Source organism: Chinchilla lanigera, unplaced genomic scaffold (genome assembly GCF_000276665.1).
Source record: "Chinchilla lanigera isolate Chin_1 unplaced genomic scaffold, ChiLan1.0 scaffold00054, whole genome shotgun sequence".
In the NCBI taxonomy this organism is placed as follows: Eukaryota; Metazoa; Chordata; class Mammalia; order Rodentia; family Chinchillidae; genus Chinchilla; species Chinchilla lanigera.
This window is the reverse complement of record NW_004955455.1, coordinates 11,503,167-11,529,077: the sequence shown is the minus strand read 5'-3', so window position 1 is coordinate 11,529,077 and position 25,911 is coordinate 11,503,167. Positions and strand designations below refer to the sequence as shown.

The 25,911-nt window shown below is 48.4% G+C and overlaps 1 protein-coding gene across 1 annotated transcript in view; it reads left to right on the top strand.

Annotated features, from left to right (window-relative positions):
• The window catches only part of Ccdc64 (coiled-coil domain containing 64), a gene marked incomplete at its 5' end in the record, with an annotated part of 102,756 nt that extends 77,506 nt beyond the window's left edge, over window positions 1–25,250 (top strand). Inside the window, 7 exon segments of the mRNA XM_005396589.2 lie at window positions 3,326–3,442; window positions 6,235–6,381; window positions 11,617–11,796; window positions 12,641–12,859; window positions 16,604–16,734; window positions 20,840–20,960; window positions 23,776–25,250. Of these exon segments, the coding sequence (XP_005396646.2) occupies window positions 3,326–3,442; window positions 6,235–6,381; window positions 11,617–11,796; window positions 12,641–12,859; window positions 16,604–16,734; window positions 20,840–20,960; window positions 23,776–23,937 (1,077 nt within the window).
• Between the last annotated feature and the right edge of the window lie 661 nt (window positions 25,251–25,911).

Sequence of the window (25,911 nt, the reverse complement as noted above, 5' to 3'; positions counted from 1 at the left end):
TACTTGTTTTGTTGGTTTTTTTGTTGGGTTTTTTTAAAAGAAAAACAACTAGTCCTCTGATCTTCTCTTTTCTACAATTGCCCTAGATTTCTGACAGTATAATATTTCTTTCCTTTATATCCCTATAATTGTTAGTGATTTGACTTAATCCTACAGTATCCTGAATTAGAAATAGAGAAATGGAGTATCCCTTCAGAACTGCCCTCTTGGGTGTTTTTTAACAGGTAAAAGAAGAAAGTGTTTGTAATTTGGGACTCACAGAGAAATGATTCATTTAATTTGTACACATGTGCATGGAAGGACAGGAATTCTAACCCCAATCATTTAACTCTTAACCTTTTTCTGTCCCTGAGATACTATCTCTCTTCTTGGAAGTACAGTGGGTCCCTTCTGACAGATGCATGTTACTCCCACTCACTCTCCTACTTGGGGACCTTCAGAGATGCTCAAAGTTTATGATGAAGCTAAGGCTGTGTTTGTGCTTCCTGATACTTTGGTCAGAAATCATTTGTAGGGCCAGAGGTGTAGCTCAGTGGCACAGCACCTGCCTGGCCAGGTGTAAGGTCCTGAGTTCAATTCCCAGTACCAAAAGAAAACGAAAGGAAGGAAGAAATCTTTTGTAACATTACAGATGTATGTACAACCTAAGAAATTAAGTTTATGTGCAGAAATAGCTAATGTTCATTTTTTTAGTCAAATCTAAAGATCTAAGCCAGATTCTGTCTCTGAAAAAGAAGAAAATAATTTATTTTGAAAGGTATATTAGGCCAGGTATATAGCTCAGTGGCACAAGTGCCTGGCAAGCGCAAGGTTCTGAGTTTGATTCCTGGTACCAAGAAAGATGGGGAGCGGGGGAGTACATTAGCTCCTTGCAGATGGTAGGCTTATAACTCTTACTAATCTGTCACCATCACAGGCCAGTACTGACCCCTGTTTGGGAGGTGGCTGTGGTATGGTGGCCAAGGAGCAGTGCAGTGCCACTCCTTTGTCTACAAAATGAGGCCAGTGATTCCTGCTTTTTAAGACTATTGGAAGTTCAAGTGAGAAATGTAGGTTAAAATCCTCTGAAAGCCATGTATCCCTGGGCACACCTGAGAAGTCACACACTGAAAGGAAACATTGTAGTATATACAAGAACTGATGCTTTCGAGTCAAACTTTCTGGTAAGAAGAGGTAAATCCCTGTTTCTAGGAAGATCACATTAAGAGCAAGCTAGTCTGCAGGCATTTTTCGTACCAGCATGGCTGGATTTATAGACTGCATGCATCTCTGTGGCTTTGTTTTCTTGTGATTTGTGTCAAGGGGGGTGATGTCATGAGTGACATTAACTGCCTGAGTTACTCTGCTTTGCCAGTCTAAATATGCTTTGAAATTCCAAGTCAGTTAAATTCAGTACAGGCAATGAAACTGTAGCATATGAGAGGGAATATTACTGATAGACCCTCTATTCCATTAGAAGACATTTCAAACATCTGAAGTGAAATTACTTATTATTAAAGAAAAAGCTGGATCCTGTGACACATGCCTGTAATTCTAGCACTTTGGGCGGGTGCAACAGGAGGATCACAAAATTGAGTCCAGCTTGAGAAGCTTAGTGACTTAGGGAGACACTGTCTCAAAAGAATAAGTAAAGAATGTAGCTCAGTGCAGAGGCCCTGGGTCCAAGCCCCAGTATTGTGGAGGGGAATGACTGACATGGATTTATGTAAAGTTTGGTTTCAGTAGTAAGAAATGGAAATAGGAAAAATTATTTCAGAGTTCAAGAAGACAGTGTTACAGTCCTAATTTGAGGGTAAGAAGCCCAGAGCTTACCATCCTGGCACTGTTGCTGACCGAGATCTCAGGCAGGTTCTCCACTTTGCTGAGCATATCCCCTCCTCAGTAAATTGGAGGTGAAGTTGAGGTAATGCCCTGAAAGTATTTAGCACAGTTCTTGGCACATAGGAAGCACTCAGTAAATATTTCTAATGGCTTTTAGGCAAGAGTTACTGACTGATGTGTTTTTCACTAAGGAATCTAAAAAAGCTAGTGGTGTCTGATATTAAATTTGGAATGTAAAAGATGATTTGATTTAGTTTCATTTTTATTGTTTTAAAAGTAAAGCTGTAGATTAAGACATATAGAGCTGTCTAGTAAGGCAACATTTGTTGAATCTGTGGAACCAAAAACCAGAAATGGACAATTGTTTATAAAGTACTTAAGACAATTGTTTATAAAGTACTTAAAGATAAAAAGAACTACTGAAGCTGTAACCATGAGAGAGCCTCATTGAACAGCTAGCCAACCATTTCAACATTATCACCATCCCACCTCCTCCAAAAGCTGTTCCTAATCATTCTAGTACATGCTGATCTCTCCCCAGAACCTACCTATAAAGCTTATTGACTACATGCTGCCTCCAGAAAGTTCACTAAGGCAATCGCTTAACTCTAGGTCTCTCCTCTCTGCAGGGTAGCATGCAGGGCTCTCTGCAGCAGGCTGGGCTGGGCCCTCAGGAAGAACTTGGAGTTCAGATGAGTTCTAGTGACCCTTCCTTCAGAGGTCTTCCCTGTGACAAGGATGACTAAATGGAGTGGGTGGGAAAGGAGCCACCGAGCCAGGGCTCCCTACAGAATTTATGTGTTACAGAAATGTCTTTGAAGAACAAATGGCCAAAATCTTAACAGACGTGACAGGCAGTTTTAAATAATTCCCACACTGAGTGAAAGTGAGAAATGCAGATGAAGATGATTTGCGTGAGCCCAGATTACTAGGAAATTGATGGGAAAAGTAAAGCAATTACTACAGCATGAGGTATCTCTGTCATATTCCTCCATATAAAATCCTGAGACTTTCAGTTTAGTAAATACTTGCAGAGCTTCTGCTATAAGCACAGTAATGATGCTGATAACTAGCTCGGCATGGTGGTACAAACGTGTAATCCCAGCATTCAAGAGACTGAAGAGAGGAGAATGGCAGTGAGTTTGAGACCAGCCTCGGATACTTAGTGAGTTCAAGAACTATATAATGAAGCCCTGTCTCAAAACAAAGAAAAAAAAATGATAACTAATGTTTGAGAGAGCTTCCTAGATGTATTTCCTGGACCTCTTTCCACTGGTCAGTAGTATCAGCCCTAGAGAGAGTAGTTAAAATAGAGGCTGGGAGCGGGTGTGTCCCAGTTTGGCTCTAGAGAACAAATAGATCATAGGTAGGAAACCTGTATCTCATCCGGAACTCCTTATGGAATGGCACGTGCAAAGAGGTATTTGAGAAATGAAAGGCAAATATCTTAACAGACCTTCTTTGCAGCCCCCTGAAATAACTCTGAAGGTTTCCTCTGTTGCAGGCGTCAGAAGTTGAGAGACAACTCTCCATGCAAGTCCATGCCCTCAGAGAAGACTTTCGGGAGAAAAACTCATCAACCAACCAGCACATTATCCGGCTCGAAAGCCTTCAGGCTGAGGTGAGCCTGGCCATGTGGCAGCAGTGGGAGGTGAAGCACTTTTTTCCCTCAGAGGTACCTCACTGCATCTTTGGATAAGGAACTGTCTGAGCTGAGGAATGAAAACCTGCTATATGTAAAAGGGACTAAAATTGCCAAACAGAGACATTTCTATGAGAAACTAAACGAGGAACACTTGATAGTAGCCTGTTGATAGTAACACTGGGTAGCCTGTTGTCTGGAAAAATACAAGTACTCAGAGTTACTGCTGAAGGTCTTCAAATCATGAATGACCTATATTTTACTGAATATGTTAGTCCCTGCAAAGATTTGCTCGCCAGCCCCACATAAAAGTTGGGGAAGGGCATCTTCCTTTCTCCATTCCCCTTAGATCCACTTCAGTCTGCACTAATAGGATGTTACTATTCTCACCTATAAAATAAGACTAGTAGACATTTCTCCTTCATAGGACTTTTGTGAAGATTTAGAGGGTTAAGACACGGAGAATATTTGGTCTCGTCTCTGACATGAGCACAGAACATGGCAGCCAGAGTCTGTGGCCCTGAGTGAGCTGGGAACAGTACTATAAGTCATGTGGCGAGTGGGACAAGGCACATATCATCAGCTGAACCAGGTTGGGGCTTACACCTAGTATTTCCCTAAGGGCCCCTCATTCTCTTTGGCTAAGTCAGATTCTGAGAGACAGTTTAGGGACAGACAAAGGAGCCCCTCACTGTGGCTGAGGAATCAGCCATGTGGTCAGGCTGGAGAAGCCCCACAGCTGTTTTCCTGCTTTATAAGTCACTGGGCATGTTTTTCCTAAAGTCTGTCAATATCTTTTCTTTTCTTCTCCCTCCGCACTTCCTTCCACCCTCTTTTCCCTTGGAATTCCTACTGATATTGAGCAGCAGGTTCTTGAAGTAAGTAGATTTGTTCCGGTAGGTTCAGCATGCCCTGTCTGTGCCCATCTGTGTGCATGACTTGTTGTTCAGCTGCCTCTCCCAGGCTCTGACTCCGTCAAGTTGCCTGACTTCCTCTTTCCCATGCCTGTTCATTTTTTCTAGACCCTCATGAACAAGTCATTCCCAGGAATGTTAATTGCCAGATTTGGTCACAAGTTACAGAGTATAGAAGGTAGAGTAAGAGAGTTGACAGCCTAATACCAATTCCTCACTTCACCCTGTAACAGTACTACTTTCAAAGGCCAAGCTCTGAAATTGCTCCTTTGAACTAAGTTACTTCATGTAACTCTGAACTTCTACGTTTTTTAAAGGTTGTTTGTATATCAGAATCATGTTACCTCATTACTTCATTGAATGAAACTTGGGAAACAAAGAAGATCCATGGGAAAGGGAATTTAAAAGTCAGAGGGTATTTAAATGAAAATGAACTAGAGTGAGAATTCCCTTCACCTGGTTAACTCTGTTTCAGCATAGGGAATAGTGGGCCCATTCACAAAAGGAGCTTGCTGCTTTTGGTCTGTTACCCAGGTACACACTTGAGAGACAGGATTCCTTTGTTTGTCCAGACATCTAATCTCTCTGGCCAAAGGCCACATGCCTCATTTCCCCAGGACAGCATACTATCTGATTGATCGGTAGCCAAGGAAGATCTGTGCCCTGTGAGTGGAGCTGTAGTGCAGAGAGTGGGAACAATCAAGAAGCAGAGAGAGGTGGCTCTCAGAGGACCTAGAACAGGTCAGACATTCATTTCAAAGTCTCCCCTGGAAAAGCTCTGAAGTTGGTCCCCAGAACTTACCCAGCTAAGAACCTTAGGCATCGTTCTCCAGGCTGAGCTAGGGAGCCTGGAGAACATCTTGGCCAACCATGCAGTGGGGCAAATAATCAGCCCAGCAAGCAGCTGATAAATAGAAGGAGCTAGGGGACCTGCAGGGCCCCAGAAGTTCGCCCTCAAATCCAGTGCCATTTGGGAAGGCTTTCTGGAGTCCCTGAGCAGTGTAGTGCTCCAGGTGAAACATCATTGGCTTTGGGAGCCCTGGCTCAGAGTTTCTCCCCACAAACCTGAAAGCCTGAGACGAGGCATCTCCATTATCTGACAATGAAGAGAGCGGCAGACCTTCCAACAAGGAAGTGCATATATCTTGAGAGTGACTAAGTAGCTCATTGTGCAGAACAGCCTCTTTCACTAAAGGCGAGAATTTGCTTCTGTTCACAAGCTACTTTCTCAGGAAAAGTTGCTCTGAGTAAAGTCAGTTATTCACGTGGTCCCTGTGCCACTCCTTCCCAGGGCACAAGTTAATGCAGGTACTGCTTTGCCTTGTGTACCTTGCTAGTTCCTCCGTTAAATTGGGTCCCTGGGTCTGAGCTGTGGCCTCTGGCACCAGAAGGACCAGCTATGGGGAGAGGACAGAAGAGAGCCTGAAAGTGCAAAAACATGGAGGCGCCAGAGGAATGCATGGGCACTTTCTCATACTCACACCCGGAGAGGGAAGAGTAGCAGCAGGCTGGGTTCCAGCCCCCACCAACGTTGGGGCTGGGGTAAAGCTGAGGCCAGGCAAGGTGGGGCCTTCTCTGTCTTATCTCTGGAATTTCCAGAGCACTAACCATCCCTTCCTCTGCCTGGCAGCCCACATTCCAGCTTCCCCATAGCTGACTCCCACCCCTTCCCAGACAGCTTCCTAGAGGGGAGGGGCTTTCTCTTCAACCCAGGATTGCACAGCTCTTTTTTCTGAGATGGGAGCCCCCAAGTCCCTGGGCACAACACCCAGAGACATGTGCCTCCCTTTTGGGGCCTAGCCTTCTTCTTGCACATCAGCCCAGGTGTAACTCCATACCACCCCTGTGGCCTTTCAGATCAAGATGCTGTCGGATCGGAAACGGGAGCTGGAGCATCGTCTCAGCGCTACCTTAGAAGAAAATGACCTGCTACAAGGGACTGTGGAAGAGCTGCAGGACCGAGTGCTGATCCTAGAGAGGCAAGGCCATGACAAAGACCTACAGGTACTGGACTGTAGGACTAGGGCCAGACAGTAGGAGCACTTAGCCAGAAAGGGGAAGCCAGCTGGTGAGGTTGGTCAGGAGTGGGTGGTGTGATGGTCTCACTATGGACCTGTTAGGATTCTCCCAGGCACACACTGACTTAACTAGAGCCAGCGAAACATATCGTTCCTTGCAAGTCCCTCCCATGTGTTCTGATGCACTGGTCCCTGAAAAGTTTCACACAGTTTTTTCTGAGCTGTTAACATGGCTAGAACGCTGGGAGTGTCATTCTGGCCTCCTGGCATTTGTAAATTCTGCTAGATTTCCGAGGGAGCCTGGGGCTCTCTGTCCTCAGCTCACAGCACTCTCTGCTGCTGCTTTCTTAGGTGGAAGGGTTTAGTTGGCTGGCATAGAATAGAAACTCCCTACCAAACACAGCAAGACATATCCTGCCTTTGCCGCTTGCCAGAAAAGACACAGTCTGAGCCCTTTTTGAGCCTAATTAGTCTTTTTGCCTCCCTAAAGGAAACTGCTTCATAGTCATATATATCCTTTTTTGGGAACTGCCACCAGGCCTCAGCTGAATTTCTAAGCTTATACTCGACAAGAAACAAGCCCAGACAACGAGATAATCACTCTCAGCCTCCCCAGAAATAGGGTGTAGCATCTGCTACTAAGGTGCTTTGCTGGGAAAACTTGGGACTAGAGGCTAAGGGTGCACTGATTCCCTTTTGGGCATGGCAGGAAGTGTACTAGACTGCCACAGCGTTATTTATGCGGAGGTCATTGGCTAGGTAACACTCAGGTGCCAGGAGCGTCCCTACCTCAAGACTAGGCTACAGAGGGCACCACTAAGCTCATAGGGAAGCCTTGGGCTGTGAGGTAAAGAAACAGTGTCTTAGGCTAATACCACTTGCCACTGACACCATCGGCTAAATTGCCAACTGAGGGATGTGCCCCTCTTGGGGAAAGATAGCGGCTTTTCTCCTTCTGTGTTTTGTCATCCTCTGGCTGGAAATGTAGGGCCTCAACAAATGTTGAATAGAGGGGCTGGGGATTTAGCTCAGTGGCAAAAAGCGCCTGCCTGGCAAGCGCAAGGTCGTGAGTTCAGTTCCCGGTACTGGAGAAAAAACAACAAAAAAAAAAACCAAATGTTGAGTAGAAAATGGGGCTTGGGTGTAGCTTAGTGGTGCAGCACTTGCCTAGCATGCATGAAGAGTTTACATTGTGGTACATGACTATAATCCCAGAACTCTGAAAGGCTGAAGCAATAGGATTACTAGTTCAACCCCAGCCTGAGCAACTTAGGGACATCCAGTCTCAAAAGTTTTTGAAAAAGGCCTGGAGATGTAGCTCACTGCAAAGGTCCTGAGTTCAGTCTCCAATACTGGGGGGAAAAAAAATGAGGGAGAGGGAGAGGAAAGGAACAGGAAAAGAAGAGAGGGGAGGGGAAGGGAGGGAGGGGATACTGGTATTGACTAAAGCCTCAAGCAGTTTTCAAAATGGAGTTTTCTCGTTTCTCCAGGCTGATGATAGTAGCAGTAAACATTGTATGCCTCTCTACAGGGGGACAGAGTGCTCTCACATACTTCATAAAGGTGAAGCTTAGGCAAAATGAATCATTTATCCAAGGTCAGGTACTAGTTTCTTGGTAGAATTGAGACTAGAACTGTCCTACCTGACCGACTTTCTGCTCACTTGTCCCTAGAAGTCAGCATTTAACACCACTTATTATCACATAAAGCACTCTCCTGAGGGTTACTGAGATAGACATGGAGAGGAAAGGGGAAAGAAGTATAGAAAAATGTTCCTGCCAAAAAGAAACTGAGTCTAGCATGAATTCACAAATGAAAAGTCTGTGTTTCAGGTCCATAATTGAGTACCTGTAGATGATGGGAAATAGCCAGGACCAGTGTAGATCACAGAATACTAACTTGGACAGTGGGCTGTGTGTTTATATCTGTGAAAATCCCAGGTCATACATTACACAAGGACTACGGCAGTGTGAGGGTGTCACTCAGCTTAGCGCCTGTAGCCGTCTGGTGGTTCCCACCGTTTGGAAGACCTGTACTTATGGGCTGAATTCTCCTCTTTCTTAACTGTGATAGTTGCTTTTGTTCACACAAAACTCTCCATAAGTTGCCAATAGTTAGCCAGTGTCTTCCAGGAAGCCCTGCCCTGTCTATTGCTGAAGTGGCCTGTACTGACATAGAAGTAAAAATTCCAGCTTTCTCAGGTAGCATGGAGAAAAGTCCTAAACCAGATTTGTAAAGTACTGAGCCAGGGGCCTTGGAATGTATATAATGTGTGCATGTATGTGTGTGTACTTCCCTCCCTCCCCTCCCGTCCTGTCACCTCCTGGGGATGGAATCAGGGCCTCAAGCATAGTGGGCACATGTTCTACCACTGAGCTATACCCCTAGCTCCTTGGAATGTATTTAGTCCCATAATTTTAAACTCTCCAGCAAGGGGTTGTGGGTAGGTGGAGCACATAAAGCAACAAGCCTGCTGCCACTGGGGGAGCCCTCCTTTAATCTGTGTCGCTGTGACCTGCTGTCAAAGCAAATTTTTAAACTGCTGATCAAATGTTTGACCTTTTTTGAGGCCTCATAATAGAGATTAAAAATTACTTATCGACCATATAGTTTCTATCAAGCATTTTACTAAATTTTTAATGATCAGTAAAGGAAAGTGATATTATCCCTCTCTGGGCCACTTTGCTGCCCTGTTTCATACCCAGCTGGGCATCTTTTTTTTCTTTTTTTTTTTTGCAGAACTGGGATTTAAACCCAGAGCATTGAACACACTAGGCAAATGCTGTACTGCTGAGCTACATCCCCGGCCCTTTTTATTTTTATTTTGAAACAGTCTTGCCTCAGCCTTCCAAGTAGCTAGGATTACAGGCATGCACCACACCCAGCCAAGCGTCTTTCATGGCGAGTAGTCAGATTTCCTTAGTAGAACACACACTCACTCACTAGTAGGCAATCCAGGAAGCTGGTGACTTGGAGTCTGGTCTGCCCCAACACTAATGGTGCACCACTAAGCAAATCACAGAACATCACACATTGTCAGCCTCTCAACTGGCAGACAAGGAAAGTTTTCCCACTTTTGCTCAGTTGAATATTACAAGTTTAAACTCCATGTTCCATACAAATAGTCAAGTGTTGTCCCGCATACCTAGTGTCATCTTTGCTATACAAAGGATGATATTTCTTAGTTTATATGGTGAATGAACTCTTCCCTGTATTGGCTTTTCTGCACGTCTGTCCAGGTGGTGAATCAGGCAATGACCAGAAAGTGAGCCCCTCTTGATCTTTGTTCTCTTGCTGTTATAATTAATTAAGCACCTTTGAGTGTGCATGAATAATTGAACTAATTTTGTCTAGTACATAAGAACTTGTACTTACCAGTGAGGAATTTCTCCTGCTGAGATATATGTGGATTTCTCTAGAAAATAATTGTAAAGCATTTTGTCAGTTTAATATGCCACTTGTAATTGTGCCAAATGCTTCCTAGGAAGGTGGCCTTACCCCGTAATCCTGATTTTTTTTCCGATTTTGCTCAAAACTGGGGCTGGAGGAGCTCCCACCGGACTGCAGGTGTTGCTGACCCATGGGAGGCACTCAGAGCAGGCCTGCCAGTGCCGTTTTGTTCTCTGAGCAGCCAGGCTCCAAGCCCTTCTGAAGCACAGCTCATTTGGGCCTTTGGTACTGTTGTCAGCTGTTTCCTTGCACGCTCCTGGCACTGACAGTGAAGGTGAAGCTCCCAAGGCACCTATAGGATTAGCCAAAGCCTTTGCAGGGCAGCCTGCTCTCTCCATGAGAATTAGAGCTCTGAGTTGCTGCCAGCCACCCCACAGTCTCTGTATCTCTGCAGGAACCGTGAATGAACTTGGCAAGAGTCTGGAAAACACCAGTGCAATATCCCCTCTTTTTAATGCAATAAATATTACTCCAGAAATGCTATTTTATTAAAAACAAACAAACAGACGAAAAACCTCTGCACACACTCGGTACTGGGGATTGAATCCAGAGGTGTTCTGTCACTGAACCATATGCCTTGGCCAGTGATGGCAAACCTTTTAGAGCTTTCAGTGATACAAATAGCCTGCTGAGGCATGCATGCCATAGGTTCACCACCACTAGCCTAGCCCTTTATTTTTTGAGGCAAGCTTTTGCTCAACATGGTATACATAAAATTCAGCTATAAGTAGTAACATGTGATATAATAACACCATATTCTTTTTCTTGCTGCATAGTATCCCAGCATATGGATGTGCTGTGTGATTTTTGTTATTATGAATCATTTTGTTAGTATTTTGATTCTTTCCCATTTGTAGCTATAAAATCCTATGTGTGTCTTTCATTTTCATTTCACTTGAGGGGCAAGGGAAGTGTGCGCTTCAGAGTAGAGTTAACTACTAGAAATGGCCACGCACTTTTCCAAAATGTTTTCAGTTTTCCACTCACATGAGCAGAGATTGTCCTGTATCATCAATATTTGGTATTATCATCATTAGAATTTGTATTTATCTTAGCCATAATGGTATCTTATTTGGGAAAGGGGGTGCTAATTTCTCGTTATGGAGGATTTCACATAGACCTGCCTTATCTTGGGAACATCCATGTCCTCTTCTCTTCTGTCTCAGAATTAAAAGTATGTCTCAGAATTTTAATGTTTGTCTGTAAATTAAGTATCTTTAGGGAATACTTACTCTGTTTCATGGAATGAAATGTTGCCTGATTCTAATAAAACCAATGAAGGCCTTTAAACTAAGTTGTTAGAATTTTGTCCTTTGATAGTACTTTTTTCACTGAATTAAACCATAAACACAACAGTGAAAAGTATTATGCTATAATGTAATAAAATTTTTAAGTTCCTCTAGAAGAAAAAAATTAATATAACCAGAATATCATACCTCAAAAATTAACGGTATGTCCTTAACATCATCAAAAGCTCAGTGAGTGTTCAAGCTTTCAGTTGTCTTATATCATGGATTTTTAAAATATTTTTGATCTCTAGTCTCTACTTTTATCTTTTTTTCTTGAAATTTATTCACTGAAAACATGGAGTTGCCTGTCTTGAACTTCCCAGATCTGAGTTTTGCTGACTGTATCTCCTGATACAGTCTGACTTGTTCTTTCCCTCTGCTTTTCTGTGAATGCAGGTGTAGAAGTAAGCTCAGGCTCTGGGCACCACTGGCTGGTTTGGCTTGGATGAACCTCACTTGCATTTGTTGTCTCTCCCTGAAAGCTGCACCAGAGCCAGCTGGAGCTCCAGGAGGTGCGGCTCTCCTACCGGCAGCTGCAGGGAAAGGTGGAAGAACTCACTGAGGAAAGGAGTCTGCAGAGCTCTGCTGCCACCAGCACATCCCTCCTGTCAGAGATAGAGCAGAGCATGGAGGCCGAGGAGCTGGAGCAAGAGAGAGAGCAGGTGCTGCCGTCCCTGTCACCTGGCAGGGGAAGTGGCCTCGCGGTACCCAGGGCCCATTTCCCTCCCCAGCACTCCACTGCCGCCTAGTGGCTCTGTACCTGCCTGAGCCCCTCAGCCAGCTACTGGAGAGATACAAGGCAGACTCTGATCAAAGCTGTCCCTACCTGTCCGTGTCCTCCTCTCCTTGCCCATTGAGACCTAAACAGGGCAGCCAGAAGACAGAGTCACAGAGGGCCTCGTCCTTCTCACTCATGCCCTGTGCCTCTGAGGACCTGTTCATTGACTAGCAGCCTCATTCCATGTGCTTTGCCAGAGTTTGGAACATTCATGATCCATTCTCACCATCTCATTGGCTTTGTTTTATGCTTTTCATACTTCATTCCTCTAATAATTTCCTCACTCCAATGAAAGAAACATTCTGTAATAAAGAAGTACTCTCCATAGCAAATAAAAGGGGCTGGAGGACAGCCCTCTTGGGACCCGCCCCCATCTCTCAGGAGCTGTTCTTAGTTCCCATTCCCCAGCTTCCAGCTGTGTGTGCCTCATTCCTTTGAGCACCCACGTTCCCCTCTTGCGTGCATCCTCTCTTTCAATAAATCTTTAACATTCCAAAAAAAAAAAAAAAAAAAAGAGCTGGAGAGCAGAGAAAACAAGAATTGAGAACCTAGATAGAGGTACTGGGCCCAAAATAATCAGTATTACTTCTCAGGACAGATGATCTTAAAAAACAAAAATCTTTTCTCCTACAACTGGTGTCTTGGGTCTATTTTGGGTTCATATCCTAGACAAAGATGGCCAGGCTTTCCATAAAATCCATAATCAAGAATAATTCTTTGTAACACAGTTGAGACTGCAGCTCTGGGAAGCCTACTGCCAGGTGCGCTATCTCTGCGCACACCTTCGAGGGAGTGACAGTGCTGACTCAGCGGTGTCCACAGACTCCTCCATGGACGAATCTTCAGAAACCTCATCCGCCAAGGATGTCCCAGCTGGTAGCTTGCGCACTGCCCTCAATGAGCTCAAGAGACTGATACAGAGCATTGTGGATGGCATGGAGCCCACGGTAAGAGGCCACTTCGAGGGGGGCCTGATGCACGGGACCTGGCAAATAGGAAGTTGCAACCTAGTGGAGTGGGGGAGGTTCACCTCAGAACTGGAACCTTAGCATGTGTCTGCCAGAAGCCCTTCTGAGCCCTCAGTAGATGGGAGAACACTAAACACTGATGATGAGGCAGAGGGTCTGAGTGCCAGCAATACAGGCTCCAAGGTCACCTTCCTGCAGACACCAAGGAGCAAGCACAGTCCTTTTCTCTCTATGATTGTAAATGGACACTGGTGGCCTCACGTTCAAGGACTTTCCTTGGAAACTGAGTAGAGAAATAGGTATCTGGCCAAACACTGCAGATGGCTATTCTGTAGCCTTTTGTTCCTAGTGGAGGGATAAGCTACGAATAGGCAAACCTAAAAGACCTCAAGTTTCTGCCTAAAGAACAGAATTGGTCACAGGAAGTGGAGAGGAGACCAAGGTGAAGGGATCTTGGCATTGCAGCTGTGGCTTCTTGCGGGAGAGAAGGATGTTCCTGTGGGCAGAATGGAATTTCTTCCGGCTTCATGATTTCTCCCTGACGCTTTCCTTTCACACACCCAGCTCTCAGGCAGTAATTTCTTTCTAGGTTTCATTGTACTCCAGAGTAGTTGTCTCTTTCTCCCCGTGTTGGATGAAATGAGCTGAAGTACGGCAGTTTCTGACTGTGCTGCCTCGGTTTGGTGAACCTGCTGTAGTGCAGAGGGTGGGTCACTGTGGGAGAAGGGAGCTACCCCATGGCCGTGTTCCGTCCACGTGCCCGAAGGCTGGAACAACCACAAAATGAACTTCAGGCTATGGTTTGCAGGTTGAAATTGAGCTTGAGACTTTCGCCCCTACCCTTTCTTCCTCCCTTTGTTTCATTTCCTTTTCCTTTTCTCCCTCCATCCCTTTTTTCTGTGCCTCCTTTTGTCCTTCTCCCGCCCCCACCACTCCCTTCCCCTCCCCCATTGCCTTCCAACCCCGCCGGCGCTGTCTCTTACTCCTCCCTGCCCCTCCCCTCCCATCTCTGTCTGGCTCTTCTTTTTGCTGTCAGAGCTCCCGGAGAATTGAGGATGACTCCTTAGAAGAACAGATAAGGCAGACCAGTGAGGACTCAAGAGCCCTGAGGGAGCTCATGGAGGGAGAGAGGGGTAAACTGAGGCAAAGCCTAGAAGAGCTGCAGCAACTCCACAGCCAGGTGAGCAAGCCCATCTTCAGCCCAGTGCAGGGGATGTACCTGTGTCCCCAAGAGTCATCTCATCCAGAGTGCTCAGACAGAAAGCCTCTCCACCACTGCAGCCACCGGAACTGCCTTGTGGAAGTCACCCTGACACGCCAGGGCAGCAGGCAGGGTGCGGGTTGGGTTTGGAAACGGCAGCCAGCCCAGCGGGCATAGCGTTCTCCATGCAGGGCCGGTGAGGCGTCTGCTGTGTACCCACTGTGTGCCTGGCACTGCACGAGACCGTGAGAGGGACATGTTGTTACTTATCTCATTTGACCCTCTAACAACTTCATGGCAGGGATTTTTTGGAAGTATATATGGCTCAAAGAAGATAAAGTCCTTTGTCCATTTCTCTAAGGCAAGTGGTTGGTGGGCTGTGGCTCACTCAAGTTTTAATTTCTTCAGTTCTAGCTGGATCATGTTAAATGTTGGACTTTCCTGTCCAATATGTGTATTTTTTCTGTCCCTTACTCAGCTAGAAGAGACACTGGCTTGCCAGAGGCCAGGTCAGGTCTCACTTGGCCTGAGCAGGTGGCTCTGTCTGCTAGTGCTTTCTGTCTGGAGTTCTGGTGCAGAACTGCTGACGATGGGTGTGGTCGGGAGCCTCACCTGCTACCTCATCTGCCTCAGGGCTGGATGGATGTACATGCCATGGCCTGTACAGGTGTCAGCCTGTGCTTCCCCAAGGCTTGCTCAGTCAACCCGGCCTCACAGGACAGCTGCAGCTTTGAACTGTCCTCAGTGCAGAGTACCAGACCCTGCCATTCCTTTTTGTGTGTGTGTCTTTTTGAGACAAGGTCTCGCTGTGCAGTTCAGGACAGCCGTGAGCTCACTTTGTAGCCCAGGCTGGTCTCGAACTCACAACGATCCTCCTGCCTCAACCTCCCGAGTGCTGGAATTGCAGGCATGCGCCACCACGCCTGGCCCATTCCTTACCAAACTCCTAAGAATACAAAATCCATGCCCATCGTGACAATGAATTATCCTTCTATGTGTCTTTGTTGTTGAGTGTCCTCTGAGCTCCTCCAAAGTAGCTGCTCCCCTGGCTGGCAGCTGTGCTCTCAGTCTGGAGAGCTGAATCTTCAACCTTAGGCCCAGGGGCTCTGCTCACTTTCATTCTATCTGAAGATTGATTAGACTTGGGTCTTGATATTTACTGAAAGCTCTACCCAGGCAGCATTTCTGGTTGCAAACAATAGAAATTTGGTCCGCAAAACTTAAGCAGAAAGTGAATGGATTAGAATTAAATGTGGTAGCATACAGAATAAACAGGAAGGAAGGTAGGAAAACTTGGCTCCTGGGGGGATATAGCTCAGCGGCATAAGTGCTTGCCTGGCAAGCCTGAGGTCATGAGTTCAATTCCCGGTACCAAAAAAAGAAAAAGAAAAGAAAACTCAGCTCCCAAACAGGAAGGTGCCATGAGAAAGAAACAGCAAAAGCAGCATGCTGCCTGGTGAGTAGGCCCCACTGGCCTGTGGCTTTGCCATACTCTCTCAAGAGCTGCAATCCTAGGGCAGGGGATGGGTGTGATTGCCAAGTCTAGGTCACATACCATACCTAGCCTACGAAGGAAAGGGAATGCCTGCCCCGCTTTGGCTTCCTTAGTAGGAGCCCACGCCCTATCTCCCACCAATACTCATACAACCAGGAATGCCCCCCAAATAAGACTAGGTTCTGGATGATAAGTAACCCAAAACTGGTGAAATCAGTTTTGAGATTAAGCACCATACACAGTCAGGCTCTGGGATGCACAGATAGATGCAACATACTTCCCACCACGCCGGTGGTCATGGTGTACACAGTTACTACACTGTAGGGGAGGGGTTGAGCTGTGGTCAGTAATGGAACCCTAGAGGTGCACCTCACGGCCAAACTGTGACTCCCAGATCAGCATGAGAACCAAGGAGGCTGTGGTACCACCACTTACTGAGGCGTGGACCAAGAAAAGATGCCAGGTTTGTCATGAGAGGTAGTAACATCACTGAGGTGTATAAGTTCCATGTGGTTTTGACTTGGGGAGCCAAACGAGAATGAAAGGGAACTGGGCTGCACTACGTGCTGTTGGAGATGCAAGCCAGGTCCCTGGCTTCGGAGTCATCTAGAGTCGGGCTGTTAGTAGTGTTCCATGTAGAAGATGGCTGAGAAAAAAACATGAAACCCTGCGCCCCAGAATTGCTGCAGAGCCCTGAGGCGTTAATAGTCCCCTTCCATGTCTACCTGGGTGTGCCTTGCCACAAAAGAGGTGGCATGATGTGCTGAGTACAAAGGGCATCCAGCCTGTGGCCACAGGTCAAGGGCCGAAGCTCCCTCAGATCCCTTGCCCCAGAGCTGGAGCCGAGCACATGGCGTCCTTCCCCAGGAGAGGAGGGCCCTCCCGCAGAGCAGAACAGCAGTGGGGTCCTACCTCTCCACTCCCACAAGCACTTGAGATTCTTGGGTTCCTTTTTACCTCTTGGAGGGGAAGTCACCCAGGCCCACATCAGTGGTCTCTCCATCTGTGTTCTTTGGTCTCCCGTTAGGTGACACTGCTGAGTGTGGAGATGACTGCACTAAAAGAGGAGAGGGATCGACTTCGAGTGACATCTGAAGACAAAGAGCCAAAGGAGCAGCTTCAGAAGGCCATTAGGGACCGAGATGAGGCCATCGCAAAGTGAGTGAGCCTGGCTTATTTTTTTTTCCAAGTAAAATTGAGTGTATGCCTAATTTTAGAAATTAAATCATACAGAAGAGTGTAAAAGTAAAGGTTGATTTCTGTGCTGCCCACCGTCACTCCCCATTCCCCTCCCAGGTGGACAGTGCTGAAAGTTGGGTGTGCATTTTTGGCAGACCATTTTCCTGTGCTGCACATAGAGATGTATATGTAATATAGCTATGTCGTTTTTTTTTTTTTTAATTGGTGGGATAATGAAATAATCCCAGGAAACAGGGGCTGGGGATTTAGCTCAGCAGCACAGCGCCTGCCTGGCAAGCGCAAGATCATGAGTTCAATTCTCAGTATGAGGGGTGCAGGGGGCGGGTGGGGATCCCAGGAAACAATTACTAAATAAAATGCCATGATGGGGCCAGGGATATAGCACAGATGCACAGTGCCTGCCTGGCAAGCGTGAGGTCCTGAGTTCGATTCCCGGTACCAAAAATAAATAAATAAAAATAAAAAACGATGTGACACACATTTCAACTTCTGACACTAAAATTCTTTACACTCCAGCCTTCTTGCTCATCCTATGAACTTCCTTTCCCATTTCTTCTAGTCTATTTTTTCTCTTTCGCACACCTAGGATTAAAGATGCGTGCTCCACCATGACCAGCAGGGTTCTCTTCAATCATTGTCATCATCTCCATTTCTCAGTTTACCTTTGGGTCCCCATTTCTATCTGCTCAAAGCCTCATAGCAGGCTGTCTTGTCAATTTTTGTTCATTTTCAGTACAGTATCCTTGGTGAAGCTCACATTCCTACCTGTGCATGTCTTCCCCTTGGATGCCCGGCACATTTAGTTAATGAATACTTGAATAACAGTGTAGTAGAAGAAGGGTATGCTTTATGAATAGCAAAGGGTGAATTGCATGATAAAATTAGGGAATAAAGCAGTAAAAGTAAGGTGCTAGTTGTGGAAACACCTTGGAAATGAAGTACAGACTTGTCTTAGCAGAAAAGCTGAACAGTAAGGTCTGACCAAACTGGGCATGATGACGCAAGCCTGTAATCCCAGCACTTTGGGAGAATGAGGCAAAAGGATCTCAAATTCAAGCCCAGCGTGGGCAACTGAGTAACTAAGCAAAACCCTGGCTCAAAATTAAAAATAAAGGGATGGGGGTGTGGCTCAGTGTGAAGGCTCTGGTTTCAATCCCCGGTTCAGTAAGGGGAGGGTGTCCGTATTCTGTCATCAGTATGAAAGATGAAAGATACAGTCAAGTGTCAGGGTACACAAGAGAAAGGTAAATTGTCCAGACTGCCTTCCTTAAGAAAAGTGGAAACTAACCCAGACCTGGTGGCATAGGCCTGTAATCCCAGGACTCTAGGGAAGGCCCTGGGTTCAATTCCTAGTACCAAAAAAAAAAAGGAAGCCCCCTCTGCCACCTAGAAGAGGGAGGCTACCAAATCCGCACGGATCTGGGTAATGCATCCCCTTGCCTGCTGGCTCAGGAGGCCAGTTAATATCCAGAAGCCTGCTCAGATTGCACATTTTCCTCCCTGCAAGGAAGCCTCCACAGAACTCTGGAAGGAGGGCCCTGTTCTCTTGGATCCTGTGAAGTAGGGCTAGCTGGATGGGGAAGGTTTAGATCACAGGGCCCCTGGGTAGGGGAGCACTGAGAGTCCTTGGTGGGCACAGTCGGAAGTGGTGAGCAGGAAAGAGGGAGGGGTCCCTGCTGGACCCCCTCCCTCCGGCAGCGTTAGTCAGCACATTGCCAGAGCTCCGGGCTGCTCCTGGCACCACCTGCCGGCAGACGCCGGGAAGCTCCGGAGGCCGCAGCTGCAGTGGGAGTACTGGGGTTTGTTCTGACATTCTGGGACTCTGGGGCGGCGTCCATGGCAACCGCTGCCACGAGGATTTCCGCTGTTCGCCGCCAGCCGGTGGCGCGGGTGTGACCGAGGCAGCTGTGGCTTCTGAGCCCTGCGCCCATTGGACAGGCACTTGGGTCCTAGCCGCAGTGGGCGTGGCTGACGCTGTACTCAGCTGTCTCAGCTGCTTCTAGCAAAGGCAGTCGGTGAGGTGTTGGTATAAGCGACTAATTGCTCAGTGGACTGGAATCCAGAAAGGAAATGCTGGTCACAAGCAATGGCCTAAGCACTTTATGAGGGGACCCTCCTGCTATACCTCCCACCTACACTTCAGTTATTGCAGTGTTCTGAGGTCTGAGCAGGCGGCCTCTGCAGTGCTGTCCTTCATCTGTCCTTGCTCTGTGCACAGGGGTATTGCTGTGTGTCACCAGGACACTGTCTTACCTTTCCCGCTTGGAGTACTCAAGGGAATGGCTGACGTGCAAAGAGCTAAATGATGCACATTTGGGCAACTGGGTAACCAGTGCCACCAATTCGTCACTCCAGCTTTTTATTCCCAACCCCCTCCCAGATTAATTTCATTCCGTATTTAACAGCTACGATTTACAAATGTTAAGGTGTAGCACGCCTGTAATCCCAGAACAGAGGAGGAGGCTGAGGCAGGAGGATCATTGAGTTTGAGGTCAGCCTGGGTTACATAGAAGTTCAACGACAGCCTGAACTACCCAGTGAGACCCTGTCCACCCCCAAAAGAAACGTTGAGGAAGGTGAACAAATTAATATGTGAGATATGCAAAATACGAAATCACAAAACACAAAAAGTATGTGAGGGGAGTTAGTCATCAGTGATTTTTGTGTGTCCAAATAGAAGAAGGTTTTTTTGATTTGTTTACAGTACTGAGGATTGAATCCAGGGTTGTTTTGCCCCTGAGCTACATCCTTCTTCATTTTTTTTTTTTGTTTGTTTTTATTTTTGTTCTTGTTTGTTTGTTGTGGGCTTTTTTGTGTTTTTGAGACAGGGTCTCGCTATTCAGTTCACGCTGGCCTTGAGCTCACTTTGTAGCCCAGGCTGGCCTTGAACTCACAACAATCCTCCTGTTTCAGCCTCCCCAGCCTCCCTCCTGCTTGGCTTCCTCAGCCTCCCGAGTGTTGGGATTACAGGCGTGCGCCATCACACCCAGCTTCCTTTTTCATTTGGAGACAGGGTCTCCTTAAATGGCTCAGGCTGGCTTCTACCTTGCACCTCAGCCTCCCAAATAGCAGGAATTATAGAGAAGCACCACTGTACACCTGAGGCAGTTTTTATTTTACAAAACTGTATCTTGCTTTTGGTTTTGTTTGGTTGGGGTGTTGTGTGAGAGAGAGAGAGAGAGAGAGAGAGAGAGAGAGAAAGTATCACCATGTAATTCACACTGGTTTTGAACTCACTATATAGCTCAGATTGGCCTCAAACTTGCAGCGATCCTCCTCCTCAGCCTCCCTGAGTGCTGGGATTACAGGCATGGACCACCACACCCAGCTCTATCTTGTTTTCTGGTTCTTTTCTCTACCAAGCAATACTGAACTGTCAGTAAATACCTACATCGTGGTTCTTACTGGGCCTGTATTCCATCATATTTTTACTAATTCCTCACTTGTTGGGTACTAGGAATAGCAAAGTTGTGAAGATCACCATTGTATGGCTTTTTCCTTTTTTTTAAGCCTGGCTTTAAATTCACTATAGAGCCCAGACTGGCCTTGAACTTGCAGCAGTCCTCCTGCCTCAGCCTCCCAAACTCTCAAGCGCTGAGTTTTTGAACATATGTGTATCTTTGGCACAGTTCCCATAAGGAAGGAGTAGCTAGTCGAAAGCAGTCCTTCTACATCCCAGGAGCACAAGTCCTACCCTCTAGTTGGCACTGCCCTTGTGTGGGAAGGATGTGTAGCTTCTTTGTGCTGCATGGGGCCCTTGATCCCCTCTGGGTTCCAGGCCTCATTTGTGGTCCTCTTCTAACTGCTGTGAACCTCCGTTTCTCCATCATGGAGGTGGAGGTGACAGTCCGTGCAGGGCAGGGCGGTAGTGAACCGCGGTTCAGGGGATGTGTGTGAAAGCGTGCTGCAGCTAACCTGGTACAAGCACCATGGTTTTCAGTTGCTGTGTGTTGTGAGTTTGGGGTAAGAGCCTGTGTGTTTCCCCGTGGGCTCGAGGTTCCCCTGGCACAGGGTGGCCTCTGGCACAGGGTGTCTGCGCTCACTGTGGCTTGTCTGTTTTCAGGAAGAACGCTGTGGAGCTGGAACTCGCCAAGTGCAAGATGGACATGATGTCTCTGAACAGCCAGCTGCTGGATGCCATTCAGCAAAAACTGAACCTCTCACAGCAGCTTGAGGCTTGGCAGGTAAACAAGAACCCTGAGACCCAGAAAAGACTCCAGGAGTCTGAACCCAGAAGAGTGTAAGGAGAGCTTGCTACTAGAGGGTCCCATGTAATGAGTGAACGGAAACTGCCGTCTCCGCCTGGAGAAATCCAGACCCCATGTCCCTGGGGAAAAGCACTTTAAGTGCTCTTGAGAATGACAGTCCCCAGACTTGGAATGAGGGCCTCCTTCAACGGGTCATCTGAGCGTGATTTAACTACAAAAGCGCCTGTTAACGTGGAGGGCGGAAGCCCCCAGGTGACCGAAGGTAGCGCAGCAACCCCAGAGCGCTGTGCCCTTCCCTTTTCCACTGAGGCCTGCGGCTTCCTTTTTCCACTGAGCACTGTGCCGGGGCAGGCCCTGGGGAAAAAGAGTCAGTGTCCTTCTCGGGGCCCAGGGTAGCTCCCTGCGAGGTGGGGGCTGTGACTGGCTTTTTGTTGATGAGTTTGAGGACACAGGGTGCCAGAATGTGGGTGTAGCCATTGACGTCTCTCCCTCAGAAATCCCAGCAGGCAGGTGAGAAGCCACCTGCAGCTCCCTGGGGTGAGCCCCACCGTGGAGAGCAGGTCAGCAATGACCGTTCCCGTCAGGGCCCCGTGGGGCTGGCGCCCGGAGCCCTGGCCACCAGAGCCCTGCTCACCGGTTCCTTGGCTCCTGCCCTGCAGCCAGCTGGCCATGCCGTGCTTACCACCGCTGTTCTCTCTCTTCTCTCCTGGCTGCAGTTTGCTTCCTCAGGGCTTTTTACTATCTGGCTCCTTTGGTTTCTGATCTAGTGGCCTTTCTCAGTTCCTGTATCAACAGCTTTAGTTGTACACCCCTCCTGCCTTTGAGGTGAGATTGAGCCCTGCATACCACCCATCCTCTCCACTCTGCCATACCGTCCTGCCCTGCCACCTCCCCTTGTGGCCCACCGTGTTCTGTGTGCCAGAGCCTGGCATCATCTCTGTGCAGTGTGACCTGTCATCTAGTCCTGGCCTTCCTCTTCCTGTCACCACCATTTCCCACAAGCTCGGCAGCATGTGGCCGAGTACTGACAGGCTGACCCGGCTCTGACAGGCTCACCCTGGTTTCTTAGTGCTACCTTAGCATAAACGTTTTGCCCACAGAAATAATAGCAGGCATAGGATTAGTTAGGAGCAGCATATGTGTGTGTGTGTGTGTGTGTGTGTGTGAATTCTAAAGTATACATCTCATGAGATTACCTTGACTAATTAGTTGCTTAAAATATAAAAGTACAGTTTATAATACAGTGCCAGAAAAACATGTTGGCAAGTTTGAAAGATATGTTTCCTGAAGGACCCTTTAACATTCTCCTGTTGTACTTAACAGCATAGATTTCATTGAGCACGTCCTAAAAACAGGGCACTGTGCCCGGGATTTTATACTGGCACCTTGGAGTTGGGGCCATGTATCCAAGTCAGACCCAGGGGCAGGTGGAGAGGGGGTGGGGAAGAGGAGAGGTGCTGGGAAGGAAGCTGAGCGTGATGGAGGGTGGGACAGGAGAAGAGGAAGGCAGAGATGCAGGTCATGAGCAGGGGCAGGTAAAGCCAGAACTCACCACCTGGACCACCTGGTGACAAGACAAGAAGGTCCTTTGATTTTAGCCTGAAACCTGCAAAGGCATTTGAGTGACGCCCTTGAGTGGGAGCCTACGTGAGACAGAGGCGGTGGCAGACAAGCTGGTTAGGAAGAGGGACGCAGCCATCCCACGTTCCTGCCCTCATCTGTGAGTGGCCGCTCTGAGCCCCAGGGTTCGTCTGCCCCAGCTGCAGGAGTCGCCCACTGGAGTGCGCCCATCCCACCTGTGCCACACGCAGACACCCACTGCAGACTCCCTCCAGGGTTTGGCAAGAAGCTCGGGCACTTTACCAGCGCGTCCCAGAGTCTCTGCTTGTTGCGCTTGCCACTGCCGCCACTGTGATTACACGGGCCTGCTGAGCCAGTAGTTTTTAAACTTTCTTCATGGAGAGTTCCTTTGTCAAATGGAATCTTCCACAGAATCAGAATCAGAACCCAGAATCAGCCCACTAGAATGGAAAGAGAGTGGACCCTACTGTTCAGAAGCCCCCCTGTGAAGTAAGAGGTGCTGTTCTGAAAGACAGGCCAGGGGTACCTTTTCTAGGCACCCAACAAACAGGGTTAAGGTCCTCCCCCAGTGAAGCTAATAGACACGGGTGTGCGTCGGTGCAAGAGAGCTTCTGAAGATGCCCACGGCCTCTGCCACAGCCAGAGCCTGACAGTGGGTGGTGACAGCAGAGCCCAGGCGGCCTGTTTACTGCCTCACGGGGCTGCCTGGGCATTAGCAACTCAGGCTGGAAATAATTTGAAGGAGCAGAAAAGGGCAGAAGCCAGTCCTGAGGCCAGTCCACTATGCTGGAGAGTTGGCAAGCTGAGGTCATCTTGGGCCTGCTGGAGTGGAGGTGGCAAACCAGACCACCGGCACCCAGACGTGACCAGAAGGCGGGAAAGACAGGCAAGGCCGAGCGCTGGTGTGGGGCTGCACTGTTACCTGGACCCTTCGGGACAGACCCATCTGAGGGGTGGTGAGGGAGACGGGCCAGGAAGGAGGATTCCGGCAGAGAGAAGCCAGCCGAAGCCCTGAGGAGACCTGGGTGCCCCACAGCTCCTGTGTGCATCCTGGTGTTGCACCCGCACTGCTTTCTTGGTCAGGCAGCCCCAGCCATTCTCTCATCTCATTGCTCATCCCCATCTCTCATCCTTCTGACATCTACCACCTCCCTGCCCACCCCAGGCCAGGTGAGAGCCGCTGCTCAGCCCTGCCCACTCTCCTCTGCAGGATGACATGCACAGGGTCATTGACCGGCAGCTGATGGACACGCACCTGAAGGAACGGAGCCTGCCTGCTGCTGCCTTCTCCAGGGTGCACAGCATGGGACGGGGGGCCGAGCCCAGCACCACGGAAGGCAAACGGCTCTTCTCATTCTTCAGGAAAATTTAGGTTGGGAGGAGCCGGGCCCAGGGGACGAGTGGACACTGGAGGCGGCTGCAAAGGCAGTGTGAGCGAGGGCCTCCCCCGTGGCCTGAGCTGGGCACCGCACTGCCCACCACACTCGGGCCGTGAGTCTGGGAGCACTTGCTCCTTTTGGTCAGGTGGAGACCAAGAGGTAGACGCCTATCTTGACCTCTGAAAATTGGTCTCAACAGAGGGATAGGTGGGAACCCTGTCCCCATTGCCCAGACAAGCCTCAGCCTAGGTTTCCCCAGGATCCTGTTATTGAGCAGGCCTCAGGCCACCTCCCAGAGTAGCCCCTTGGTTGCTGATCACAGCCCACCCCTCAGGCACTGCTGCCTCCTGTTTTAGAAAACAGGACAGAAGAAATGGAGGCCTTCGACTGCATGCCTCAGGAGGCCTGAGCCCCAGGGACCTCGTCCTGCAAGACAGCAGGCCCAGGCCTAAGCCTCCATTCCTGCCCAGCCACTGGCTCAGAGTTAAGGGGAGGTACCGCCCCTCACCCAGTGCATGCACTTCTGCTGGACCCTCAGTGGGCAGGAGGCCCAGCCTGCGGCTGTGGGGCCTGAGAGCTACAGTGTCTCCAAGCTCTGCTGAGAGCATCCTGAGCCCCAGGGAGGAAGGAGGGTCCAGTCTCCTGGCTGCCACCACTCTCCTCTCCAGCCTCCCAAAGAGCATCCCTTAACCCTTACAAGGCCTGGCCCAGGGTTCTTGCTGGTCTTCTACAGGCTTTAGCCATCCGGCCCTTTCCCTTCATGGGGCCAGGCCTGGGAGGGGGCTCATTTTCCTCCCACAGCCCCCTCCCCCTTCAGATACAATTTCTTGGTCCAGCCTAGCAGGTCCAGGCCACATAATGGCCGCAGAGTGCCACCACAAAGGCAGCGCTGGCACCACATGGTGGATGGGGGAAAGCTACTGGGAGCCTCTGGATACTGCCCACCAGGCCTGCAGAGGGACAAGGCCTGCAGCCTGCTGCTTCTGCTGCTTCCACAGCAGCCACCCCACATCTCTGCTGAGGCCCCGACTCAGAGGCTCCGCGGGCCCAGCCAAGCCCGTAGCTGCTTACCACTGATTCAGCCTCCCTCATGGGGGATAAGCACAGCAGGGATGAGCGGAAAGAATGTACCTATAGATATGTACATATCACAGTGCTGTAATTTTGTATGTAGCAATCATGTAAATACATGTATGGATTTTATAATATACATATATAAATCTATAAAGGCATATTTTTAGAAAACAGCACACCACTGCTTCTTTTGAAAATAGTCTGAATAAGAATAAAATTAATTTCTACAGAGCTCCCTGCCTCTGTCATTGGGTATGTGGGGGTTGCTGCTTCCAAACACAGCAGGCCTGTCAGAGCAGCACCGGCAGCTGGTGGTGAGGTGACAATGAGGCCTGCACCTGGGAGGCCCCTCCTGCTCTGTGCCCCGCCCATCAGTTGCAGGCTCCTGCCATCCTAGCTTCACAGGCTGAAAGCAAGGCCTGGAGCTTGGCAGAAACTTTTCAACTAGGAAGAAATCGCTCCAGGCAAAAGCTTCCACTGCGTCCTTCCAGTGTGCAGAGAATAACATGGAGCCTCCCCTGGCATCTCCCCATCCCACAGTGCTCCCGGCCAGTGCATCCGTCCAGAGGGGAGACATGACCTGGGCCAACCACACAAGAAGAAAACGGCCTCTGAAGGTGTCCCAGGGCCCTAAGGGGCACCTGTGCCAAGACTTAGGGCAAAAATAAGAGCTGGATGCAACAGGTGGGAAAAAGCCAGCCCCACCTAGAGTACAGCTGGAGGGAGGAGCAAACAGACCCTGGAAGAAAATTTGGCAGCTTGAACCTTTATTTTTAGTATTTTTTAAAAAAGCATAATTAGAAACTTTCAATACAGAAATAGTCCTAGCAAACCATTTAAAAGTTGTTTGACATGAATTTCACATCAGGTCCACCAGGATGTCGGTCTACCCG